Here is a 23,473-nt window from a genome sequence, read left to right as displayed (position 1 = left end):
GCTCAAGCCAGTGGATGAGGGCATGAAGATATGAACATTCCAAAGAGGACCAGAAGGCGCACCATTAAACCAAGTAAGACCTTTGGCCCATCTAGTGCCATTTTGCAATTCTGATTGCCAGTGGCTGTGGATCTCTAGCCTTTTGCTGTTCAGAATTTTCCTGCAACGTGGCCAACATCTCCAGAATTTGGGAATTGTTCATGTCACGCTCACCCTGTTCTGCAAGTGCATTCACTGAGGATTAAGGGATTAGAAAACAGCCTCCTTCCAGGGTTCAAAGCAGAGTCATTGATTCATTACCCATCTGGGCAAGTTGGCAGACAGGAGTCTTTTTTCCCAGCCACCCCTACCTTTGCAGGAAAGCAAGCCTCTTTTCCACGTACCAGGAGGACCAATAGACTTAATTATTGATTTAGTGTCTTCACTAAAATCACCACCAAGTTAGGAACGAGGAACCAATTTCCTGTTATAGCTTCTGAGAAACCACAAGCAGAGAATCTTGCCCAGACTCCAAGCCCAATGGGAATACCTTGGGGTGATATTGCAGCAACTTGGAAATGATATATAGAGCATTAAAGATTAAGCAGGACCAGTACGAACTTATGCTGAAAGCGGCCTATTGGTATATTGGTAATGAAGCTTTTTCAGTCATGTGCTGGATTGTGCTTGCTGTATGTTCTCATTATCTGTCAAATATGTTCTTGTTGCCTGTTGCCAGCTAAAGGTCTATACACGCATGGACTCTTTACACAGCAAGTGATTAAAATGTGTAATTTGCTGCCAGTTGATGTGGTGATGGCCACAAGAATAGGCAACTTTAAAAGATTAGACAGATTCATGGAGGATAGGCCTATCAGTAACTAATAGCCACAGTGACTAAAGGGAACCTCCACATTCAGAGGCAGTCAGCCTCTAAATGCCAGCACCAGGAGGCAACATCAGGGGAAGGCCATGAAGCCAACATCAGGGGAAGGCCTTGACAACATCAGGGGAAGGTTTTGGAGCTTAGCCCTCCAGATGAACTGGTTGGCCACTGTGTGAGACAGGATGCTGGACGAGGTGGACCACTGGTCTGATCCAGCAGAGCTCTTATGACCTTTTTTTTGTAGCAGGGACTCCTTTGCATATTAGGTCATGCACCCCTGATGTAGGCAATCCTCCAAGAGCTTACAGTAGGCCTTGTACTAAGAGCCCTGTAAACTCTTGAAGGATTGGCTACATAAGAGGGGTGTGGCCCAATATGCAAAGGGATTCCTGCTACAAAAAAAGCCCTGAAAACTCAAGAAGGTTTTTGGCTGGTCTCTCTTGAACAGTAGAGAAATGCACAGAAAGAGTCATTTTTGTTTGTTTTCCTATTCCATCTGTCTTAGCATTTTTAAAAAAATGATTACGATTCTTTCTGAGATTAACTGTATGTTTAGTTACTTTGGCTGCATCCATAAGCACACTTTCCTTGTGAATAATACTTTACTGGGATAACATAGGACTTACTTCTGAGAAGATTGCTCTCTACAGTCTGTTTTGGTTTTCAGTGGTTTCAACAGGAAACCCATTTCCATCAGTAACATGATTTTCCACCCAGCTGGAATCTGGTAGATGGGATTTACAGCCCTTGTCAAACAGCTCTTGCCTGCCACATTTTAGACAGAAGACTTTCTGACTTCCAGGGTGGGCATTTGGAAGTATGATGACATCGGTGTGCATCTAGTTATTTCTCCTTTCTTTAGAACATCACGAATTGGTGAGAGAAGGTCCATTTTAAAATAAAACTAGAAAAGCAGGCAATGCAGGTCCCAGAAGTTACGGCAGACATGTTTAGGAGTTCTGGAGATTACTGACTATCACAGTGTATGGAAATCAGATGCAGGATATATATTTTAAAAGGATGCTCAGTCTGGATTTTTACTAATTCATTCCCCAGTGTTCAAATCAAGGATCAAATTGCTTTTTAAATGAAGAGAAGCCGTTTTTGCACACAGCTTACCTCGCAATCACAATCCTGTTCCCTCCGCAGCGTCCGGTCAGATTTCCCACCATCTGCACCGGAGTTACAGGAAGTGCCACAGTTTCTGCATAGCAAATGTAAACTGGGTTTTAGCGGTTTATGTTTGCTATGCAAAAGCCATGGCACTTCCTGTAACTCCGGCGCAGATGGTGCGAAATCTGACCTGACACTGCGGAGGGAACAGGATTGTGACTGCGAGGTTAGCTGTGTGCAAAAACGGTTTCACAAGCGGTTTGGGATATTCCACAAGAGAGGCATCAGTTCCTCTCCCAAATTACCCTGGGTTGTTGCAAGTCTATGGCATGGTCCCAGATAGTTCTCTGGATAAATCTAGCCTTTGAACTGGTTATTCACAAATCACAATGGACCAAGCCATTAAGGTTTTATAGCCCTTCTTGGATTTCCTCTCCTTACCCCCTCTTAGGAGCACCCTTGCCAGTTTTTAGATGCAGCTTCTTCAGGCCTGTGAAGTCATCTAAATCTTTCCTGACTGTTCCTTTTCTTTTAAGGTTCTAATGTGACCCTTGGCTAGAAGATGCATTTAGGAGAATCCTAGAGTCTTAAAAGCAAAGAAGCAAGTCTGCATCTTTCCCCCCTTAATAGAACACCAATATTCTTTTTCTTGGTTTTCAACTTTCCTCCCTTTCCATAGTGTCAGAATGAGGAATGAAGTTGAGGGCAACTTCAATATTGACCCTACTACTGTGTTGTTTGGCAAAAGCCTCACCTGTAGAAAGTGGACAGGCTAGTGACAGTCGTCCTGGCATGGGTGTGTGGGTGGGTGTGTATAGAGCCATCAAGTCACACCTGACTTCTGGTGACCCCAGCAAGGGGCTTTCAAGGCAAATGAGAAGTAGAGTGTTCTGCCATTGCCTTCCTCTGCAGAGTCTTCCTTGATGGTCTCCCATCCAGGTACTGACTCTGTGTTGCTTCCAAGAACTGGCAACAAGATCAGGGAATACCATGACATTTTCCCTTCCGTGGCATGGTTAACTGTTGAGAAATGCTTTCCTGCTTAACTTCTATATGTCTGTCATGGGTCCCTAGTCAAGATGAGATGAGAGCCACTGTGGGGCAGACCCAAGCTCAAATCGCAAACCCAATCATGATGTGACTTTGAGCAAGTTGCTCATTTTCAACCTAACCTGCCTCCAAAGGTTGCTATAATGCTAAAATGGAGGTGGGAAGAACCTCCTTCCTCTTCTTAGAGGAAAGGTGGCTTAAAATAAAATAGCCAACGAAGATGAATTGGCTGCTAACGCTTCCCCTCCAAATTCCTTTATGTGCATTTCTTGCTTGTATACTCACCAGTGATTTCCGGATGCCTTCTTTTGTGGGGAGGGGAAGCGCCTTGTTAAAATTGTGTTTGTGTGAATTTCTCAAGTGGTTGTCTTTAGTGCTCCTGCTGTTACCTCTTGGAATAAAAGGGTGCATTCCATCTTTTCCGTGGTGTGTGCACACATAAATGCAATGTGCACAAGCACTAAGGCATCCCATTGCATAGCCTCCCATATCAGAGATGGCATTTGAGGATGCAGTCAATAGTAGTGGAGACTGTTACGTTATTCTAGAATATCTCTTAAAATACTCAAGGCACACATAAGTGGTTAGAGTGTCAGAGAAGGATCTGGAAAGTTTCAGATCCCAAATCTGTTGGGTGAGTGGGCCTGTTGCTGAATCTCAGCCCAGTCAACCTCACAGGATCATTGTTTGAGAATCAAATGGACGCACGACGTATGCCACTCTGAGATCCATGTAGGAAGAGCAGGATAAAAATTACTAGATGGGTGAATTAGGGAAGGGCAAGCTAAGGCAAGGTGAAATTAATGTCCCTGGTGAAGTAGAGCATTGAGCACAGGGCAGCTGGTGGCCTTGTCCAGCAGCCCATACTGAGAATAGGGATGTTGCATGGTGGTGGGAAGTGCAGTCTAGTTGTACCTGACTTATGTCAATTTATAGGGTTTCCAAAGCGAAAGACAAACAGAGGTGGTTTGCCATTGCCTCCCGCTGCGTAGCAACCTTGCTATTCCTTGTTGGTCTCCCATCCAAGTCTTAACCTGGTCAGTTTCCAAGATCTGGCAAGACTGGGCTAGCCTGTATGGCATAGGACTACCTATTTTCATTGTGAAATGTTGCCCTGCACCCAGTGCTATTTGACTGGAACATTTGGTTGTTGACAAGTGAAGACATTTAGCACTTGACCCAGAGCTACCTTTAAGCACTTATGACTAACACATTTTGTTAGAAAGCACTTGGAGTCAGTGGCTAATAGCTATGGAGGCTTAATGAATCCTCCATGTCTGGAGGCAATATACCTTTCAGTCCCAGTTGTTGAGACATGAAGACCTGTTGGCCTCCATTTCTGTACTTTTTCTCTGGTGCTAGAAATTTGCATGTCGGGAAACAAAAGATCTGATCCAGCAAGGCTCAGGTTGCCAACTAAGCACTAACAAGCGGGTGTTGTGGGGGCGGCAACATGCAAAATAGGTGTCATGGCAATGCCACACCTTCACTTACAGCACAAACCCAGAAGTGTTGTCAGCATGACACTCTATGAGTCCACCAAAACACTCTGGTAAAACCAAAGACATGTTGATGTCACTTCCAGGTTCCCGCCAGAAGTGATATTACAGTACAGAGAGCCAGCTTGGTGTAGTGGTTAACAGCATGGGCTCTAATCTGGGAGAACCAGGTTTGGTTCCCCACTCCTCCACATGCAGCTGCTGGGTGACCTTGGGTCAGTCACAAGTTCTCTCAGAGCTCTCTCAGCCCCATCTAGCTCACACTGTGTCTATTGTAGGGACAGAAAGGGAAAAGAGATTGTAAATCACTCTGAGACTCCAAGTGAAGGGCAAGATATAAATCCAGTCCCTTCTTCAATGCCTATTTCCTCCTCCGTTTCCCCTTCTCCTGCCACTCTACCCTGGTGCCCAGGGCAGAGTGTCTCCTGCTATAGCCATGTAAATGTAGCTGTAGCAGGAGACTAAGCGATCCTGTGTTCTTATGTCCTAGTGGGCATTGCCATGTCATGTCATAGAAAGGTCCGCAAGGTCTTGAGCCATTGGGCAGTCTCATTGGAAAAAAAAATAAGAATCTGGAATTAGAGTTCCCATTAATATTTTATACTTACACTTAATTATGTGTTAACATGTTTAAATAATATATTAAGTTTGCATAGCTAATATAGCTGCTTTCTAAAGCATACACACACAAAAAAACCCTATTGAAGGCAAGAATGCCAAGTTCATAAAAAACGGATTTCTACAAATTGTGTCTGACTCCAGTGGGAAGCCAGCTGTCAGCACACAAAGCCAACAATGGCAACAATGTTTCCAAAGCTGTTCTGTGGAGAATGTGGCTGTTCTGGTGCCCTCGGGGCAATGGCACGTGCTGGCTGGGTTCCTCGTGGGAAAGGCTCCCATTTCCCTTGGCTGAATCTGCATTAGACAACCACGGCTGCTGCAGGAGTTGAGACTTTTCCTGGAGACCATTGAATATCTAACCATCGTAGTGTAGGACGTACAACTGACCAGAGCTGGATTAACAATTAGGCCAAGTAGGCACTGGCCTAAGGGCCCCCACGCCTGTAGGGGTCCCGGGCTGGCTTCTTCCCCTGCTTGCAGCTCTCCCAGCCTGCAAGCACAGCCAGCAACTGAGCCGCTCTTTGCCCAACTTGCGTGGTGCAGCTGATGCTGGTGTCATTGCCAAGTTTGCCTCTCTCTGCCTCTTCCCCACAGCCTTGTCGAAGGGGCTTTTGAGAAGCTGCCTGCAGGGTGGCCGCTCCAACTCAGAGATAATTTGCAAGGCCTCCCCCCCCCTCCCTGGATTTTGACTGCCTAGGGGCCTTCACAGGTTTAATCCGGCCCTGCAACTGACTGTCATTCAGCACTGGGGGCTCCAGCAGATAACAGCAACATATTTGAAGAAATACGGCCTCAAAGTTATCCCAGTGCTGAGTGGAGAGTGGGTAGAGTTGGAAAATACCTGGAGATTTTGGGGGTGGAGCCTGAGGATGGCGGGGTTTGGGGAGGGGAGGGACCTCTACAGGGTATAATGCCATAGAATCTACCCTCCAGACCAGCTGCCTACTCCAGGTGAGCTTATCTTGATCATCTGGAGATCAGTTATAAAAGTGGAAGGCTCCAGGGCAGGAACTCAAAACCAACAGATGGCACTCAACCTCCGACTATTTTTGTGTAGGGGGCGGGTTTCTGATTTTATTCCTTTTGTGGTTTTATTCTTGAATACAGCCAGGGCTTTTGGGGTAGAAAAAGCCCAGCAGGAACTCATTTGCATATTAGGCCACACCCCCTGACATCACCATTGATTCACACAGGGCTATTGGGTAAAAACCCCACCCAGCAGGAACTCGTTTGCATATTAGGCCACACCTCCTGATGCCAAGCCAGCTGGAAGTGCGTTCCTGTGCGTTCCGGCTCAAAAAAAGCCTTGAATACAGCCAAAACCCATCCTTCAACCTTGTTATCAGTCTTTCTTCCCCAACCCAGTATACATATAATCTCCCACACACAATATACTGGAGCCTGAAGTGGCCACTATCAATATTAAGTAACACATTGTGTTCCCTAAACCTCCTTTGAGAAAGCCTAATGTTTTGCTACCTTTTGGAGTGTGTTTGCCCCAAGCAAATCTGTTCTCGCATTCTGTCTGCGGTCTTGCCTTTTGGCAGGAGGACTCGAGGACAGAGAAACGCTGGCACTATCTAATCCCAGCTATGCAGGGAAATCTCGAGCACCAAATTGCCTCCACGGAACGGCATTATCAGACTGTGCCTATCGGCCAGTGTTAGTTTCAAGCAATTGCTTCTCTTGATGCCTTGCCAAAGTGCTGAGGGGGAAAAAACAATCTAAGTATATGTAAGGAGGAGAAGATGATATGTTGAAGCAGTCAGGTAAGTAAGAGAAACAGGCTCCTGCGGGAAATATCTGAGATGCCGCTGCTGAAAAGTACTCTCAAGATGCAGGCATGTGGGAAGAATTTGCAATCTTTGTATAAACTAATAGATGGCAACTTGGATAGCCCAGGCTAGCCTGATCTCATCAGATCTTGGAAGCTAAACAGGGCTGGCCTTGGTTAGTCTTTGAATGGGAGACCACTGAGCGAGTCCAAGGTTGCTACACAGAGGCAGACCATGGCCAAACCACCTTTGCTCATCTCTTGCTTTGAAAACCCTATGGGATCACTGTAAATCAGCTGCAACTTAATAACTTTGCCAGAGGATTACTGGGAAACTAAGGATACTTCTGAAATCCTTCTCCAAGCTTTACCTGGGAATTTGGACTTCTGAATTTCCCAGGTCTCCTTTCAGAAGCAGAACGGATGGTCCACTGGAATACTCCATCATTCCATTTTTGATTTCTGAATTTTGTACATGCTCCACTTGCCTCCAGTAAGTCTCTCCTCTTCTTCTTGACAAATATGCAAATACACATTGATAAAACACTGCTGGGGGGCCAGCCTCCAGGCGGTGCCTGGAGATCTCCTGGAATTTCAGCTGGTTTCCAGATTATAGAGAGCAGTTCCCCTTGAGAAAATGGCTGGTAGACTCTATGGCATTATACCCTGCTGAGGCCCCTCTTCTCACCAAACCCTAGTTTCCCTAAAAGCTCCATCCCCAAACCTCCAGGAATTTCCAGACCCAGAGGTGGCAATTCTAAACATTGCATAAAAGCAATCTCGATATGAAAAAAGCAGTAGACAAGTTGCACCTTTAAGACCAACTAAGTTTTATTCAGAACGTAAGCTTTCGTATGCTCTAAGCAGACTTCATCAGACACATTTGATATGATTCTACTTACAATTGCATCAAGATTATTTTTGTGCAGTTTCTTCAGCATACAGGAGCCACTTGTATGCAGCAGGGAATCTCCACACAAGAGACTTTTAATGCAGTCAAAGGTACCATCATATTGACTGCATTTCTTGCACCGTTTTTTTCAGTGAGTCCCAATACAGGCTGGGCTGGATCGCACATATACATCCCACTTTTCTCCAGGAGGAGAAGGAGCCTTTCTCCTGATGCAAGAGGCCTCTTTGCTCTAGGGAAGGTTCCTTGAACTGGAGGAAAGCACCACAATCACTTGCGAATGGATCTATGGGACACGACTCATGCAGCTGAGGAGATGCACATGAACTGAAGGAGCAGAAAGATGCAGCAGCAGTCTGCAAATATTCCAGGTTCCAGAACAGATTTTAAAATCCTCCCTGGTCAACTGGAATTGAGGAGCAGCAGAATTCTGGAGCAATGGAATAATGGACATTTTGCTCCACTAGAATTAAGTTCACCGCCAAATTTCACACTTGAGGCAAAATTTAGCAATAGTTCAACACTACAGATTTGGCTGATGAGAAAAAAGAAAATTACAGCTTAAAAGCTCTACTCAACTCTTTTGTCTCTCCCAGAGAAAGAGCTGCCTAAATCAGAATACAAGCTGCACCTTCTGACAGCCTTTGCCCACAGATCCTTTTGAACGCTTAATGAGGGGTGACTTGCTCAGGAGCAAGCCAGGTTGCCAGAGTGGAGTCATCTCTCCCCATCCCTCAGTGACTCATCTGCAGCAGGTATGTCTGGGGCATCTTTTGCAGATGGAACTGGAAAGTGTTACAGCCTCAGAAAGACAATGCAGAGCTACTGCTATATAGACTAGGACCAATCTCGCACTAGACCTTTAATCCTGGTTTAACTCTGTTCCCAAACTGACATTCTATACTAGAATCATAGGATCAGAGAAACCAACTCTATGATTTTAGTGTAGAATATCACCTTGGGGACAGGGCTAAACCAGGATTAAAAGTCTAGTGCAAAATCTTTTTAGGTGTCGACTGTATTGTTCTCCTGCCCAGCAGATCAGGGGAGCAAGAACCTATCAGTGTCAGCCATTTTGTGATGGTGCCCATCTCAACAGTACTGTGAACCTCTTATCTAGTACAATTTTATTCTCTCCTTCCTTCAGAAAGCTCAGAGTGGCACACATGGCTTTCTCTTTCCCCCATTTTATCCTCACGGAAACCCAGTGAGGTAGGTTGTTAGAAGAAGAGATTGAATTTATACCCCACCCTTCATTCAGAGCTTCTTACAATCTCCTTCCCCTCCCCACATCAATCTCCTTCCCCTCCTCACCTCCCCTGTGAGGCAGGTGGGACTGATGAGAGAACTCTGACAGAAAATGCTCTTGAGCAGAACAGCTCTGAGGTCACTGCAGCAGGTGCATGTGGAGTAGTGGAGAATCAAACCTGATTCTCCCAGATAAGAGTCTGCTCACTTAACCACTACACCAAACTGACTTTCAAGTTAGGCTGAGAGATCCAGTGTCTGGACCAAGGTCACCTGGGAAATTTTCATGGAAAAGTGGGAATTTGAACCAGGATTTTCCAGTCCATAGTCAATCATTTTAACCACGACACCACACACTGGTTCTCCCTCTTGCATATGTGACTACATTAGCTCATATTCATCCCTCTTCACTCCTACCTTTCTTCTCCTCCTCCATTCTCTCCTGGGTCTTTAAATTCAGTACTACTTCTTTTCAGGGTGGAGTACTATATAACATGGGCAAATCATCCATCCATTATAACAGGCATATGCCTGCATTCTTTTCAGTGGGGGTGGGAGGAACAACAGCAATGTCTCCCTCCCGACCTGACTAGGCAGTGTTGTCCTCTCTCCTAAACCACTCAGACATCTATAGCTGGGAACAGCATTTTAACCTGAGCAGGCCCAAGTGGGCTTGGATCACCTCATTAGTCCCTGAGCTGGCCGGATAGGAATTTTGCTCCTGGTAATCGAGGTCAGGTTAAGGGCACTTTGCAATTTGTCTGCAAAGAAAATATCGACTGGATGATCTGGGGTCTTAATTGCGCCATGCCCACAACTAATTTTTCTTTAAAATGACATAATTTGGCTGGAGCCTCCGGCAAGCATGAGGTAAATGTCAAAAGGAATGAATGCATTTTCTCCGTGGGGTATAAAAACCTATTTGCAGCCGAGTTCATCAACGATGCAGAATGACAGATTGCCTGTTTGGTTCCTGCACGTAAATGGGTCTACTCCTCTTAGATATAGATGTTGCTGCCACTGCAAAGGAAAGACCTCTTTAGAATTATATGTATATAACTCAGCAGGAGGTAGAGGGAGCATAGACCTCAGCAGCGACCCCAGGGTCATAGAAGGACCTTTTGCTGATTAAGTCCTTACCTCTCTTTGACAACATAAAAGGAATTGGTTTTAAGCAGTGTCTTTCAGGCATCTCGCCATGTTTTCCTGGAGCTGCATGTGCTCCAAAAGCTTTTGTGGAGCATTTGTATTAAATGCTAAAAAATACGCCTCGAGGTTTGAGAGCTTACTGCAAAATCAGAGAGCCAAGTCTTACTGCAATATCAGCAGCTGCTTTGGGGCAACCCTGGAGCAGTTGAGCAACTGTGAGTAGAAAGGGTGGCGTTACACTGGTTTGGGGTCTGAGCTGGCAGCCTCAGAACAGAGTACCCTACTTATCCACTGTACATGCTTCCTCGCACTTGGTTGTAGTCTTTCCTAAACCTGGTTTGGTATAGGCTTTCTGGAAAGATCACAGCCAAAGAGTATTTGCTCACCATGTGGATGGAAAGGTGAGCATGATTGCAGATTCTATCCCTATTGACACTATTTCACTTGCCACTCATGGCTACCATTTCCCTGCCCTCAGCATAGGGTTGCCAACTATGAATTAGAAAATTCCTGGAGATTTGGGGATGGAGCCTGGGGAGGGTGGAGTTTGAGAAAGGAGGGACCTTAGTGAAGTGTAATGCCCCATAGTTCACCCTCCAAAGCAGCCACTTTCTCCAGGGGGACTGATCTCTGTACTCTGGGGATCTGTTGTAATTCCAGAAGATCTTCAAGTCTCACTGAAGGATGGCAACCATACACAGGGTTTTTAAAAATATGAGTAATTGACATATCCCCCTACCTTATAGCAGGAGCCAGTGTGCAGAGCCAGCACAGTGCAGTGGTTAAGAGTGGCAGCCTCTAATCCAGAGCACTGGGTTGGTTTCCCACTCCTCCTCCACATGAAGCCTGCTGGGTGACCTTGGGCCAGTCACAGTTCTCTCAGAATTCTCTCAGTCCCACCTGCCTTACAATGTGCGTGAGGCGGGGAGAGGAAAGAAAGGTGATTGTAAGCCACCTTGAGACTTCTTGGGGGTACAAAAATAGCCTTCTTCTATATGTAAATTATAAAGATATAGAGGTATGTCAAGTACGAAATGTTATTGGCATATGTTGTGACTTAAAATCAGTAATTGTCACACTGCTATAGTTTAGCAGGGAAATGATGGTTGTGGGATGGCTGGGGAAAGGGCTGTCATATAGAGGATGGGGTGCGGTTGTTTTCTGTTGCCCCAGAAAGTCAGGCCAGAACAAGTGAGCTGAAATGAAATCAGAAGAGTTTTCAGCTGAACATTAAAAAGAACTTCCTGATAAAGTGGTTCCTCAGTGGAACATGCTTCCTCGTGAAGTGGTGGGCTCCCCTTCTTTAGAAGTTTTTAAACAGAAGCTAGAAGACCATCTGACAGCAATGCTGATTCTGTAGGCTTAGGAAGGTCATGAAAGGGATGGCAGGAAGGGTTGCATCAGTGCTAAGTTCTCATGGCCCTTTCTTACATGTCCAGGGAAATGCCAATCTCCTCTTTGGGGTCAGGAAGCAATTTTTCTCTAGGCCAATTTGGCCAGGGATCCTGGAGTTTTGTTTTGGTTTTTTTGCCATCTTCTGGGCATCAAGCAGGGGTCATGAGGGAGTGGGGAGAGGTATTGTAAATTTCCTGCATTGTGCAGGGGGTTGGACTAGATGACCCTGGAGATCCCTACCAAGTCTGTGGCTGTATGAAAGGAAAATTTAGGAAAAACTACCATATGGGTGCTCCATTGTCACCACAAATGCTTGTACATTCTCTGCAAGAGTGGAAGGAATGCTGAAAATCATCACTGTGTAGATCCAACCAGATTATTGTTCGCTTCCCCCAATTTGCTGGAAGGAATTGAAAAGACTACGGGGTGAGTTGGCCCCCAAAGCAGGACACAGAACACTGTTTCATAGTCTTTTGCCTTGATCCTGTGAGCATGGGTAGTTTTTGGGTGAATGCAGGGTTTGTAGTACAATGGTCTAGCATTCTGCTGGAACTACAAAACAGCATTAAAGTTCTAGCAATGTCTTGGGTCAGCCTCTATCATTTCCCTGAATCCCCTAAGTTATTGCTCCCAAGTTGGAAGGCCAAACATTCACAAAGATATATGGGACGTCACTTGCAAGTCACTTCTGTGTCTGACCTTGTCATGCATGGACTTGGGTAGATTGGCAAGTGTTTATTTGGACATCAGTATGACATAGCTGCAATTCGGGGACAATGTTCAGCATTAGAAATTATCAAGCCAAAACCTCTCTGCAAAACTAAAAAATAAAATAAAATCCTAGCTTCTATTATTGCCTCTTGGCTCCCCCTCCACTGTATCCAGCAACTACCCACTACTTTCATTGTTCTGACCATGTGACATATTTTCTTAGATCCTTGCCTGAGCTTTCTGGCTGCTTCCAAATCTAGCAAAAGCTCCTTGCACTCATTGTCAAACCCCTCCACGGTCTTCAGCTCTCTACTCTCCTATCCCAATGCATCTCTGCTCCCGACTTTTGCAATTCCATCGCCACTATCTGATTTATTACCTAATGCATTTTAATCTCACTGCTCCTCCAAGAAGCTTAGAGTGGCATATGTTCCTGTTTTGTGCTCACAACAGTTGTGCGAGGCAGGCAAGGGTGGAAAAATGTGCCTGGACCAAGGTCATCCTGTGAGCTTCAGTTCAGGGCTCAGCACCCTGCTTTATACCCAATCAGAGGGTCGGTTATCTGAAGGTCTCTTGCTTACTTGAATGGTTCCTCCTTCCTCCCTTCCCAAATGCCTGCCTTTTCAAACACCTGCATGCCACCTTTTGAAACTCACTTTTCAAACCCCCCATCGCTATGGAACATTCACATAACCCTCCCTCCCATTCCTTACATGTGGAATTCACTGCCACAGGAGGTGGTGGTGGCTACAAGCACAGCCAGCTCCAAAGGGGGATTGAATAAACATATGTAGCAGAGGTCCATCAGTGGCTATTGGCCACAGCATATTGTTGGAACTCTCTGTTGGGGGCAAGTGATGCTCTGTATTCTTGGTGCTTGAGAGGGACAACAGTGTGAGGACTTCTAGTGTCCTGGCCCCACTGATGGACCTCCTGATGGCACCTGCATTTTTTGGCCACTGTGTGACATAGAATGATGGACCATTGGCCTGATCCAACGTGGCTTCTCTTATGTTCTTACTGATCAGGCACTGCTCCACACATTTACAGAATCCTTGTATTTGTTGATGGGTGGCATGAGGACTTCCTATCAGACATGTGATTAGGGTATTGTGCTTCCCAGATGCATGGAAACCCTGTTAGGGTTGCCAGCCTCCAGGTGGAGCCTGGAGATCTCCCATTTTTACAACTGATCTCCAGCTGGCAGAGATCAGCTCCCCTGGAGAAAATGGCTGCTTTGAAGGGTGGACTTTATGGCAATGCACCATGCTGAGGCCCCTCCCCTCCCCAAACCCTGTCCTCTCCCAGATCCATCCCCAAAGTCTCCATGTATTTTCCAACACAGACCTGGCAACTCTGCCTTTCTGGTTCACAGCTGCAGCAGTTAGGGAAAAGTAGTTTCAGTTCTCTCCCCACACCCCATTGTCTTTCACATTCTCAAACCACTCTGTGGAGCCACTATTGATTTCATTGTAACAATGCCATTTAGCCACGTACATAAGTAAGAATCCTTTCTTTTGGTTTTAAACCTCTATGCAAAACAGTTTTTGTTTGCAGATCTACAGTCTGGATAATGCTACACAGGGCTTTTTTTGTAGCAGGAGCTCCTTTGCATATTAGGCCACACACCCCTGATGTAGCCAATCCTCCCGGAGCTTACAGTAGGCCTTGTACTAAGAGCCCCGTAAGCTCCAGGAGGATTGGCTACATCAGAGGGTGTGGCGTAATATGCAAATGAGTTCCTGCTACCAAAAAAAGCCCTGATGCTACAGTACTTTAACATCTGACTGAACCATCCCTGAAGATACTCCCCTCTTTGGATTTGGGACTTCAGTGGGTGAGGTACTGGAATTTGAAATCCATCTTGCCTTTCCATTCAGGGGACACCTGGCTCCAGGAAGAATGGCTGCATTAAAATGGCATTCAGTGGGCTCTTTCCCAAGTCTCTCTGCCTCTCTGGGTGAGTGCAGCACTACACTAGAACACTTTCACACCATGAAGAAGGAGCGGTAGCCCTGCTGGAAAGCCATCGGCAAGATGAATCAGTGAACAGGAGAGGGAGCGAACTTGCTGTGCAATTGAGAAGTAATGAAAATGATCAGAGCATCAGCCGATGCAAATGATTCAAACCGCACTTCCTGCGAAACCCGATTTTCAGTCCCAAATGAAATGCAGAGAGGGAGAAGAAGCTAACCAGTGATGAATTTGGCAATCAGCATACAAAGTCTTAAGGAAAGTGCATGTCAGATGATCTCAGAAAGCTACCATCAAAGACAGATGGCGTCTTGCTTTGCAGGAAAACTGCTTTGTTCTGCAGCTCCTGAAGACATTCCGTGTCCCTAAAATGGTATTCCATGCAAACACTGCCCAGGACAGCCTCTCCTTAGATAGTCTGAAGGCTCGACTAGGACTCGGCAACACTAGTCAAATCCTTACTCTTTCATGAATGCGTGCCTTATACTGAATCAGACCCTTGGTCCATCAAAGTCAATATTATCTACTCTGACTGGCTGAGGTCCTTCACATTACCTACAACCTGATTCTTACTGGAGCTGCTGGGGATTGAACCTGGGGCCTTCTGCATGCCAAGAAGATGCTCCACTGCTGAGCTATGGCCTCTCCTCCTCATGCAGATCATTGAGTGTCGCTGGCCTGTCACCGTCATTCAGCTTAACTTGCTCTGCTGCTGAGCCATGACCTCTCCCCATAGGAGAGATAGAGTGAAAGTGATGGTGGGGACACAAATTATTAATGCTCTAGAAACAGTGTCTGTTAGCTTCAATAGCTCTAAGTAGGCAGCCGTGTTAGCTTCAATGTACAGGATTACTTCCTGATGGGCTGCACTGCACCTTCGATACTTTAATTTTTACCAAGAGAAGTTCTGTCTAAGTCCTAGAGACCAGAGATCATTGCTGCATAATAGATCTAATGTTTTAAATTGGATTGTGGGCCTTTGATCTTAGAAACCATTCAGATGTCCATTAACAATTCTGTTTCTTTCCCTCCTCTCTCCCCAGGTGCAAGTGGGAAGTACACCTCAGGACCAAAGAATTGTGGGATACATTTCCTGCACTCACTTGCAAGCTCTGGCAGGTACTGTACGGTATGGAACTGCTCATTAGGTTTGCACAGGCAGTCTCACTAGAGAGACAGTTTGGTGTAGTGTTTAAGTATGCGGATTCTTATCTGGGAGAACCGGGTTTGTATCCTCACTCCTCCACTTGCAGCTGCTGGAATGGCTTTGGGTCAGCCATAGCTTGCAGAGCTGTTCTTGAAAGGGCAGCTTCTGTGAGAGCTCTCTCAGCCCCACCTACCTCACAGGGTGTCTGTTGTGGGGGAGGAAGGTAAAGAAGATTATAGGCTGCTCTGAGATTCAGAGTGAAGGGCGGGATATAAATACAATTTCTTCTTCTTCTTCTTCTTCCTTACGGGGCAACCTAGGCAATTGCGACAGCCGGTGGAGCTAGCGAGGCTGATAGCAAGTGGTGGTGGGAAACAAAGTCAAAATGCAAAATATGGTGCATTTTTGAAGGTGAATGCATGGCAAAAACTGGGCACTTTTTGTTCAGTATGAATTGGGTGGAAATAAAGGGAGTTTGGGTGGGGCTATCTTTGACTTTTGCCCAGGGCCCCAGAATTACTAAGACTGCCCTATCAGTGTGTTTGTCTTTCTGATTTCAGCTGCCTGTTGCAGAACTGAGGGAGAGATGCAATCAGATCATTCAGAACTGATATGCCTACCTGGCAATAACCATACAATCCTCAACTAGAAATGTTACAAACAGACTGGATTAACTACTAAGCTAAGTGTTCTGTAGAAAGAGCAAGGTCTCAGAAAAAAAAATGCCCTTCTCCTGGCTTATTAAGCTCTACATAACTTGGATTTTGAAAATCTCTTAGGCATGTAGACCGTTGTCATGCTAGACCGTTGTCATCTGTGTTGCCTTTCTGCGTGTGGAGTTGACTTGAGCATTTATGTTACCTGTCATGATTTGCCAAGTGTCCAACCCTTCATTGGTAATGTCAATGAGCAGGTTATTTTCTCCAACATTATTTTTTCAGATCCAAGCAGGCAGCTGTGTTGGTCCAAAGCAGTAGAACATTTTTTTTAGTCCAGTGGCACCTTTGAGACCAACAAAAGCTCGTACCTTGGATAAACTCTTGTTGGTCTTAAAGATGCCACCGAACTCAACATTTGTTCTGTTATCTTGTCAATCATTATCACATCAAATGGGTATCTGCCAGGGCTGGGCAGAGATTATGAAGGAGCAGTGATCAAAGTGGGATGCTCTCCATGGTACTGAGGTGGCGATAACTTTATACATTCAATTTTCAACTGGAGGATGCAGAAAGATGTCGTTTTCATCTTAGTTGGGCTGGTAGATGTGCAATAAATCCTGTACCCCTAAGGACCTATCCAGTGAGTTGGTCTGTTGAGGGCATGCACCAACATCTTAGATTTTGTACAGAGCAGGGACTATATTCCGTATCACACTTCTCAGTTATGGGTGCCAATTTGATTCTTGTCTCACTGTTATTATGGCATAGATCCAGGATCTCAGATCAGCTGAGTCAAGGTAGGGGGGCATCTTCCAGGCCTGAAAACTGGAAGAAAGTGTTTGTTGCAACTGCATTAATTTTCCCTGTCAGCAATAATGCTGGAGCTAGTATAACCTCTGGGCTCTTAACAACAAACAGAAGGTGGACTCCATCAATGAGGAAAGCACACAATTTTCTTCAAAATCTCTATGTTCCTAACCTGCATTACCTCTCTCACAGCATCCCTGGATGATTTGGATAAAGAAATATTAAGTTGGGTGTTGTCAGCATATTGATGGCATCCAACTCCAGAGTGACAAATTATTTCTCCTAAGGGCTTTGCTTAGTGATTGAATAACATGGGGGAGATGATGGAGTCTTGTGAAATCCCAGAGGACAACTGGTCTTCTGTTGTAACCCTCTGAGTCCAATCCATAAGGAATGACTTCATCCAATCCAAAGCATATCCTTTGAGAGCTACTGCTACAACATAAGAACATAAGAGAAGCCATGTTGGACCAGGCCAATGGCCCATCCAGTCCAACACTCTGTGTCACACAGTGGCCAACAAAATCAGGTGCCATCAGGAGGTCCACTAGTGGGGCCAGGACACTAGAAGCCCTCCCACTGCTGCCTCCCCAAGCACCAAGAATACAGAGCATCACTGCCCCAGACATAGTGTTTGATCTATACCTTGTGGCTAATAGCCACTGATGGATTTTTGCTCCATATGTTTATCCAATCCCCTCTTGAGGCTATCTGTACTTGTAGCTGCCACCACTTCCTGCCACAGTGAATTCCTCATGTTAATTATTCTTTGGATGAAGAAGTACTTCCTTTTATCTGTTCTAAACCTACTGCTCATCAATTCCATTGAGTGCCCATGAGTTCTTGTATTGTTAGAAAGGGAGAAAAGTACTTCATTCTCTGCCTTCTCTATCCCATGCATAGTTTTGTAAACTTCTCTCATGTCACCCCTCAGTTGTTGTTTCTCCAAGCTAAAGAGCCCCAAACGTTTTAACCTTTCTTCATAGGGAAAGTGTTCCATCCCCTTAATCATTTTAATTGCCCTTTTTTGCACCTTTTCCAATGTTATAATATTTTTTTTGTGGTGTGGTGACCACCACATTAAAACAGCAATCATCAGCTAAAGTCACCAATGTTATATGCTGCCTTGAGCAGGATGCTGATGAGGTGGTACAGAAATCTCAATCAATCAATCAATCAATCATTGCCTCTGTCCCATAGTCTGGCCTGAAACCAGACTGAAAGGGTTCTGGAGTAGATGAGTCATCTTGGAAGACCTTGGAAGTTAGTTGTTCAGCAACTGCTCTCTGCAATGACATACCCAAAAAAGGGCAGATTAGAAATCATGTGATAATGGGCCATTTCTTTCTTCTTCCAGTAATGTTTTTTTTTAAATTAATGGACAGATAAATGCCTCTTTGACTGACTGAGGAAAAATCAGTCTGTGAGGATCAATTTATGATGCACATCAGAGACTCAACAGTGTGATCCATGCATGATTTCAGCAACCAGGATGGACAAGGACCCAGAGTATAAGTGGTGGTTTTCACAGATCCTAAGATCCTGTCTACATTAATAACTGTAAATGGGTCAAAATGATCCATAAGCAGACTAGATGACACACTAGACATTTATTCTTTCTAAATAATATTTCAGCTGGCATCCAAATAAGAACGTAGGTGAGAACTAGTATCAGCGATAAACTGCAAAAGCGTTGCAACTAATCACCAGTCTCTGAGAATTTAAAAGCTCAAATTTAGGATTCAGCAAGTGCTGAAATACCTTAGCTGGGCTGGTCTTGAACTAGCTGAATAGCAACAGAGAATTGGTGTTTCTTTACTGTTGCCGCAGCCACCTCAAAGATCCAATGAGCTCTATAGCACACTGTCAGATTCACTCAAGAGCCTTACTGTAGATTGTTGACCTTTCTACAGATTGCTGGCTTTACTATTGTAATAGTCTCACACTGCTTTGGCTGCGTAACTGTTGTGCTAATTTTGCTGCTGATTGTAGGTTTTAGATTTTAAGTTCTTAACGCAATAGTTTTATGCTGTCTTAAAGTTCTAGCTTGCTTTGCGTGATATTTTAGTAACCAAAACGTGGTACATAGATATTTGGAATAAAAAAATCCCTTGTTTTGTTGGGCATTAGCTTTATTTTTTCTATTTGTTCTAAGATTACCCTGTCTTCCTTCAGACTTTGCAAGGTCAATATCTCCTATACTGGGCACTGATTGGCTCCCTAGGAAGTTTCTGTCTCACATTTGACCACTTGTCCTGGTGTATATAATCATCACCTAAGTCAGGGGTCGCCAGCATAGTACTCGTGGGTGCCATGGTACTTGCCAACACCTTTCCTGGTGCCCACCGCCAAGTGCTTTTAGAAAGTGGGTGGAGCCAGGTGGGGCTTTTGCCTGGCAGAGCTTCTAACATGCCATTGAAGATCTCATTGGCTGTGTAAATTAAAAGGTGTCCTGTTAAACAGAGCTTCTGCCTGAAATACTGAACAGGTACTATCAGAGGTATGCAGGGATTTTTTTGTAGCAGGAATTCCTTTGCATATTAGGTCACACACCCCTTATGTAGCCAATCCTCCAAGAGTTTACAGGGCTTTTATTCCAGGGCCTACTGTAAGCTCTTTGAAGATTGGCTACATCAGGGGTGTATGGTCTAAAATGCAAAGGCATTCCTGCTACAAAAAAAAAGCCCTGAAGGCAGGACTTTTTTTTGTAGAAAAAACCCAGCAGGAATACATTTGTGTATTAGGCCACACCCCCTGACATCACCATTGTTTCACACAGGGGTTTTTTTGTAGAAAAAGCCCAACATGAACTCATTTACATATTAGACCACACCCCCTGACACCAAGCCAGCCAGAACTGCGTTCCTGTGCGTTCCTGCTCAAAAAATCCCACCTGGAGGTATGTATAACCTCGGTCTCTGACATTTTGTGGTTGGGTCCACCTCCTGTGGCAGCCGTTTTATGATTAGCTCCACTTCCTGTGGCACATTTTGTTACTGAAGCCATTGCCCTGTGTCAGAATTCAAAAGTGCCTTCAGTATCAAAAAGGTTGGGGACTCTTGACCTAAGCCATTTCCAGGAGTTACAGTTTTGGCATTACCTGCAATCCTCTCAATATGTGCAGTTCTCATTTTGTGTACATAGGGCAATATACATATTTTTCAGCTTTGGCAGACTCAATTGGAAATCCAGATTTTTAAAATGGGTTCAGTCATACTGAGACTGAAAAATACATTTGTTGCTCTGCTTACAAGAAAAAACAGCTGTGTGCTTCAGGAGGCTCAAGGGTAGCACAATCTCCCTTTATTGTGCACTTTGAGCACAAAAATCATAACAGTTGGAAAAGGGCTTTAGTTATACTTGAATCTCTGCAACAAGAATTCTGCAGTAAATTACTTGATGGTCATGCTCTCACCCTGTTCAATCAACGTGAAAATATCCAGAAAGAGTCCAGAGTGATGTCATTTCTTTATCAACCCTACTTCAGCCAACAGAGCTGTCTTCTCTCACCCAATTTGGGTAACGGTTGATAATCCAAATATTAGTTAAATCTTATCTCAAGATAAACATCATGTCATCCGGTGAAGCTTTGGGATTAGGTTATAAATTTAAAAGGGTTTTTTAACATCTATATGGAATGATGGGAAAAAAATCACTTTGCACAGCAACTATTGGTGTCAGATAAATTTAAAACCTTGGCCTTTCTAGTTCCAACATAAACTGTTAGTAAAAGTGTGTGTGAAAATATTTTTCAAATAACACTTCTGCTCACTTTATACAAGACTTCAGTCAAAAATTAGAACTGCCCTAGTCAAACTCTGTGCTTCTGATGCACTCAGTTCATGAACACTGACGGTAAAAGCAGACTGTGACCAGTATCAGGCAACTCGTTCTGTTCATAAAATTTAAATTGCAGGCTCAGGTAACTTCAATTTGCCTCAAGAGCCATGCAGAAAAGGGAGAGCTTTTAACTTCCACTCAGTTTCACTAATCAAAGCAGGACCCTTTGCTGTTGTTAGCATTTTAAAGGTGTGGTGGAGGAATGTGTTTTTAAAAGAGACATGTTTTCTTCCTTTAAAACAGGCCTCATTTTGTGCAGGAGCTCACAGGAGCAGAGCTCCAGAACCTCTAAATTTTATTGTGCTCTTTCTTTCTTAACCCCCCCCCACACACACACACACTTGGTTTTGGGCTCCATTGTTCAAACCCCTGTGAGAATTTTGCTGAACTCTAAGATTTGACAAACTTTCTAGCATTTTCCCCACAAAAAAAGTGAAAATAACCAAAACATATAAAGCAGACAGATGGAAATCTTCATCAAGAATGTGAGAAAATAATTTAAAAAGTATGATGAGAGTAAGGTTTTATTATGATGATTTATATTTCAAGAAGCATTTAAAGGTAGATGCTGAGCTGAAATAATTTAGTATACCTTCCAGTGATGTCAGGAGTGTGTGGCATATGCAAATGAGTTTTGCTAATGAGCTCTGGCACCTCTCTTTCTACACAATGACCCCTGCTTTAAAGTACTTATAACAAACTGGGGGAGATAGTTTTGATTAGTGAAACCAAACAGAGGCCAAAAGATTAAACCTGCTCTCCCTTCCCTGAACAACCCCAAGTCAAATAGAGGCTGGATAGGCCTACAATTTGCAGTTGATAGATTGTCAGAGATGTGTATTTATTCTGACAGAGATGTCAGAGGTAGCCTTCCCATTGCCATTCAAAGTAGGAGTCTATGTTTAATAAGAAACTGAGCATGGAAGTAAAGGGCAGCTAAACCCTGCCTCCTCCCTTGCTTTCCATTATTCATGTTAAATATTTTTAACTCTCACTCTCAACTAAAAATACATGAACTTAGGCCACACTGCTGGGGATGAAGTCTTTAACTCTTCTCCTTTCCATTCCATTTCCCCAGACACTCCTCAGTTACTTTTACCCTGCTGGTTATGGCGGTGGAAATCACCCTTATTTTTCCTGCTCATGCTAAAAGCAAGAAGCAGTTTAAACCAAAAAATGGTACAGGGTGGAGAGAGTTTAAAAATGCCCCCAATGCATCACCTCCAGTCACAGATTCTTCCATGTCTTCTGTAGTTTAGGAATGGTCGAGTCACAGGGTTGTGAAGTTCCAGGTGGCACCTGGAGATCTTGCGCTCTTACAGATGATTCCCAGATGATCGATAGGTCCCCTGGAGAAAGTGGCTGTTTTGGATGCTGGACTCTATGGCATTACACCCTGCTGAGGACCCTCCCCTCCCCAAACCCCACCATCCCAAGGCTCCACCTCCCAAATCTCCAGGTGTTTTCCAGCCAGAGCTGGCAACCTTACACCTACTCAGTGTCCTTCAGTTTGAAGCTGCTCTTTATGAGGTTTTATCTATAGCATAGCCCAGGGGTGTCAAACTCATGACGGCCTGGATCTGACATAAATGAGGCCTTGCTGAGCGGGGCCATGTGTCTCATAAAATGTAATGCCAGGAAGTAGAGATACAAACTTTATAAAGAACATGGAGGTGCTTTCTTCATTTTTTCTAAAAAGGCACTTTCTTTGTATCTCTCTCGTGGAATCTAGGGAACAGGCAAAGAAAGCTCTGGCTCTTTTCTTCCTTCCCCAGGGGATGAAAAGGGGGAAGAGCCTCAGCCAATAGAAGGAAGAGAGGTTTGGCTCAGTAGCTCTGCTGTGCAATTGAGAGAGTCTGACAAAGCAAGCTGTCCTTTCTCCCTTCCTCCTCAAGGCAGGACCCTCAAGGGAGGACCTTCCTTGGCTGAGGGTCCTCCTTTGAGGGTCCTCAAAGGAGGACCCTCAGCCAATGAAGAAAATACAGACTTTGCTTTGTAGCTCCTGTGCGATTGAGCAAACCTAGCAAAGCAAGCTGTGATGCAGAAGGAAGCAAGAGAGAGGGAGAAGGAAGCAGACTTGTTCAAGGACCTGATAGGAGCCCTCCAGGGGCCTGACTCGGCCCCCGGGCCACATGTTTGACACCCTTTGCATAGTCTCTACTGTGGTTCAGCTGCGTTGCGAGCGCATCTGCCTGTGGCTCACAACTCATACAGTCAGGGCTTTTTTTGAGCAGGAACACACAGAAATGCAGTCCTGGCTGGCTTAACATCAGGGTGCATGGCCTAATATGTAAATGAGTTCCTGCTGGGCTTTTTCTACATAAAAGCCCTGTGTGAAACAATGGTGACAGCAGGGGATGTGGCTTAATATGCAAATGAATTCCTGCTGGGCTTTTTCTGCAAAAAAATGCCCTGCGTACAGTCATGATTTTACTTTTCTTCCTGTGCTTGTGCAGTTCCTTTGTATTGTACCATCCTCTTTATGTAGCAAGACTTTGCCAAACCCACTTTCAGATCTGAATAACAGCGAAAATGAATCTCCTCTCGCCTACCAGAATGTCTCCCTTTAAGGCTACAAAGTGCCTTTCCTGTTTTCCTGTCTTAGGGTAGCTCTGGATTTCCAGTCTTATCTGTCACACTCTGTTCATATGTAAGAGCTTACATTTAAGAGCTTAGATGTCCTGCAATAAATCTCTGCCCATTTATGGAAC

General features: G+C 44.7%; 1 protein-coding gene across 1 annotated transcript in view; it reads left to right on the top strand.

The window, feature by feature from the left end:
* The window catches only part of SMPD3 (sphingomyelin phosphodiesterase 3), a 144,828-nt gene that overhangs the window by 89,886 nt on the left and 31,469 nt on the right, over positions 1-23,473 (top strand). The window contains exon 3 of the mRNA XM_060254454.1: positions 15,353-15,428. Coding sequence (XP_060110437.1) covers positions 15,353-15,428 — 76 coding nt within the window. The remainder of the gene's footprint in view (positions 1-15,352; positions 15,429-23,473) is intronic.

This window comes from Heteronotia binoei, chromosome 14, assembly GCF_032191835.1.
Source record: "Heteronotia binoei isolate CCM8104 ecotype False Entrance Well chromosome 14, APGP_CSIRO_Hbin_v1, whole genome shotgun sequence".
NCBI lineage: Eukaryota > Metazoa > Chordata > Lepidosauria > Squamata > Gekkonidae > Heteronotia > Heteronotia binoei.
The sequence above is the reverse complement of the archived record's forward strand: the minus strand, read 5'-3'. Positions and strand labels throughout refer to the sequence as shown.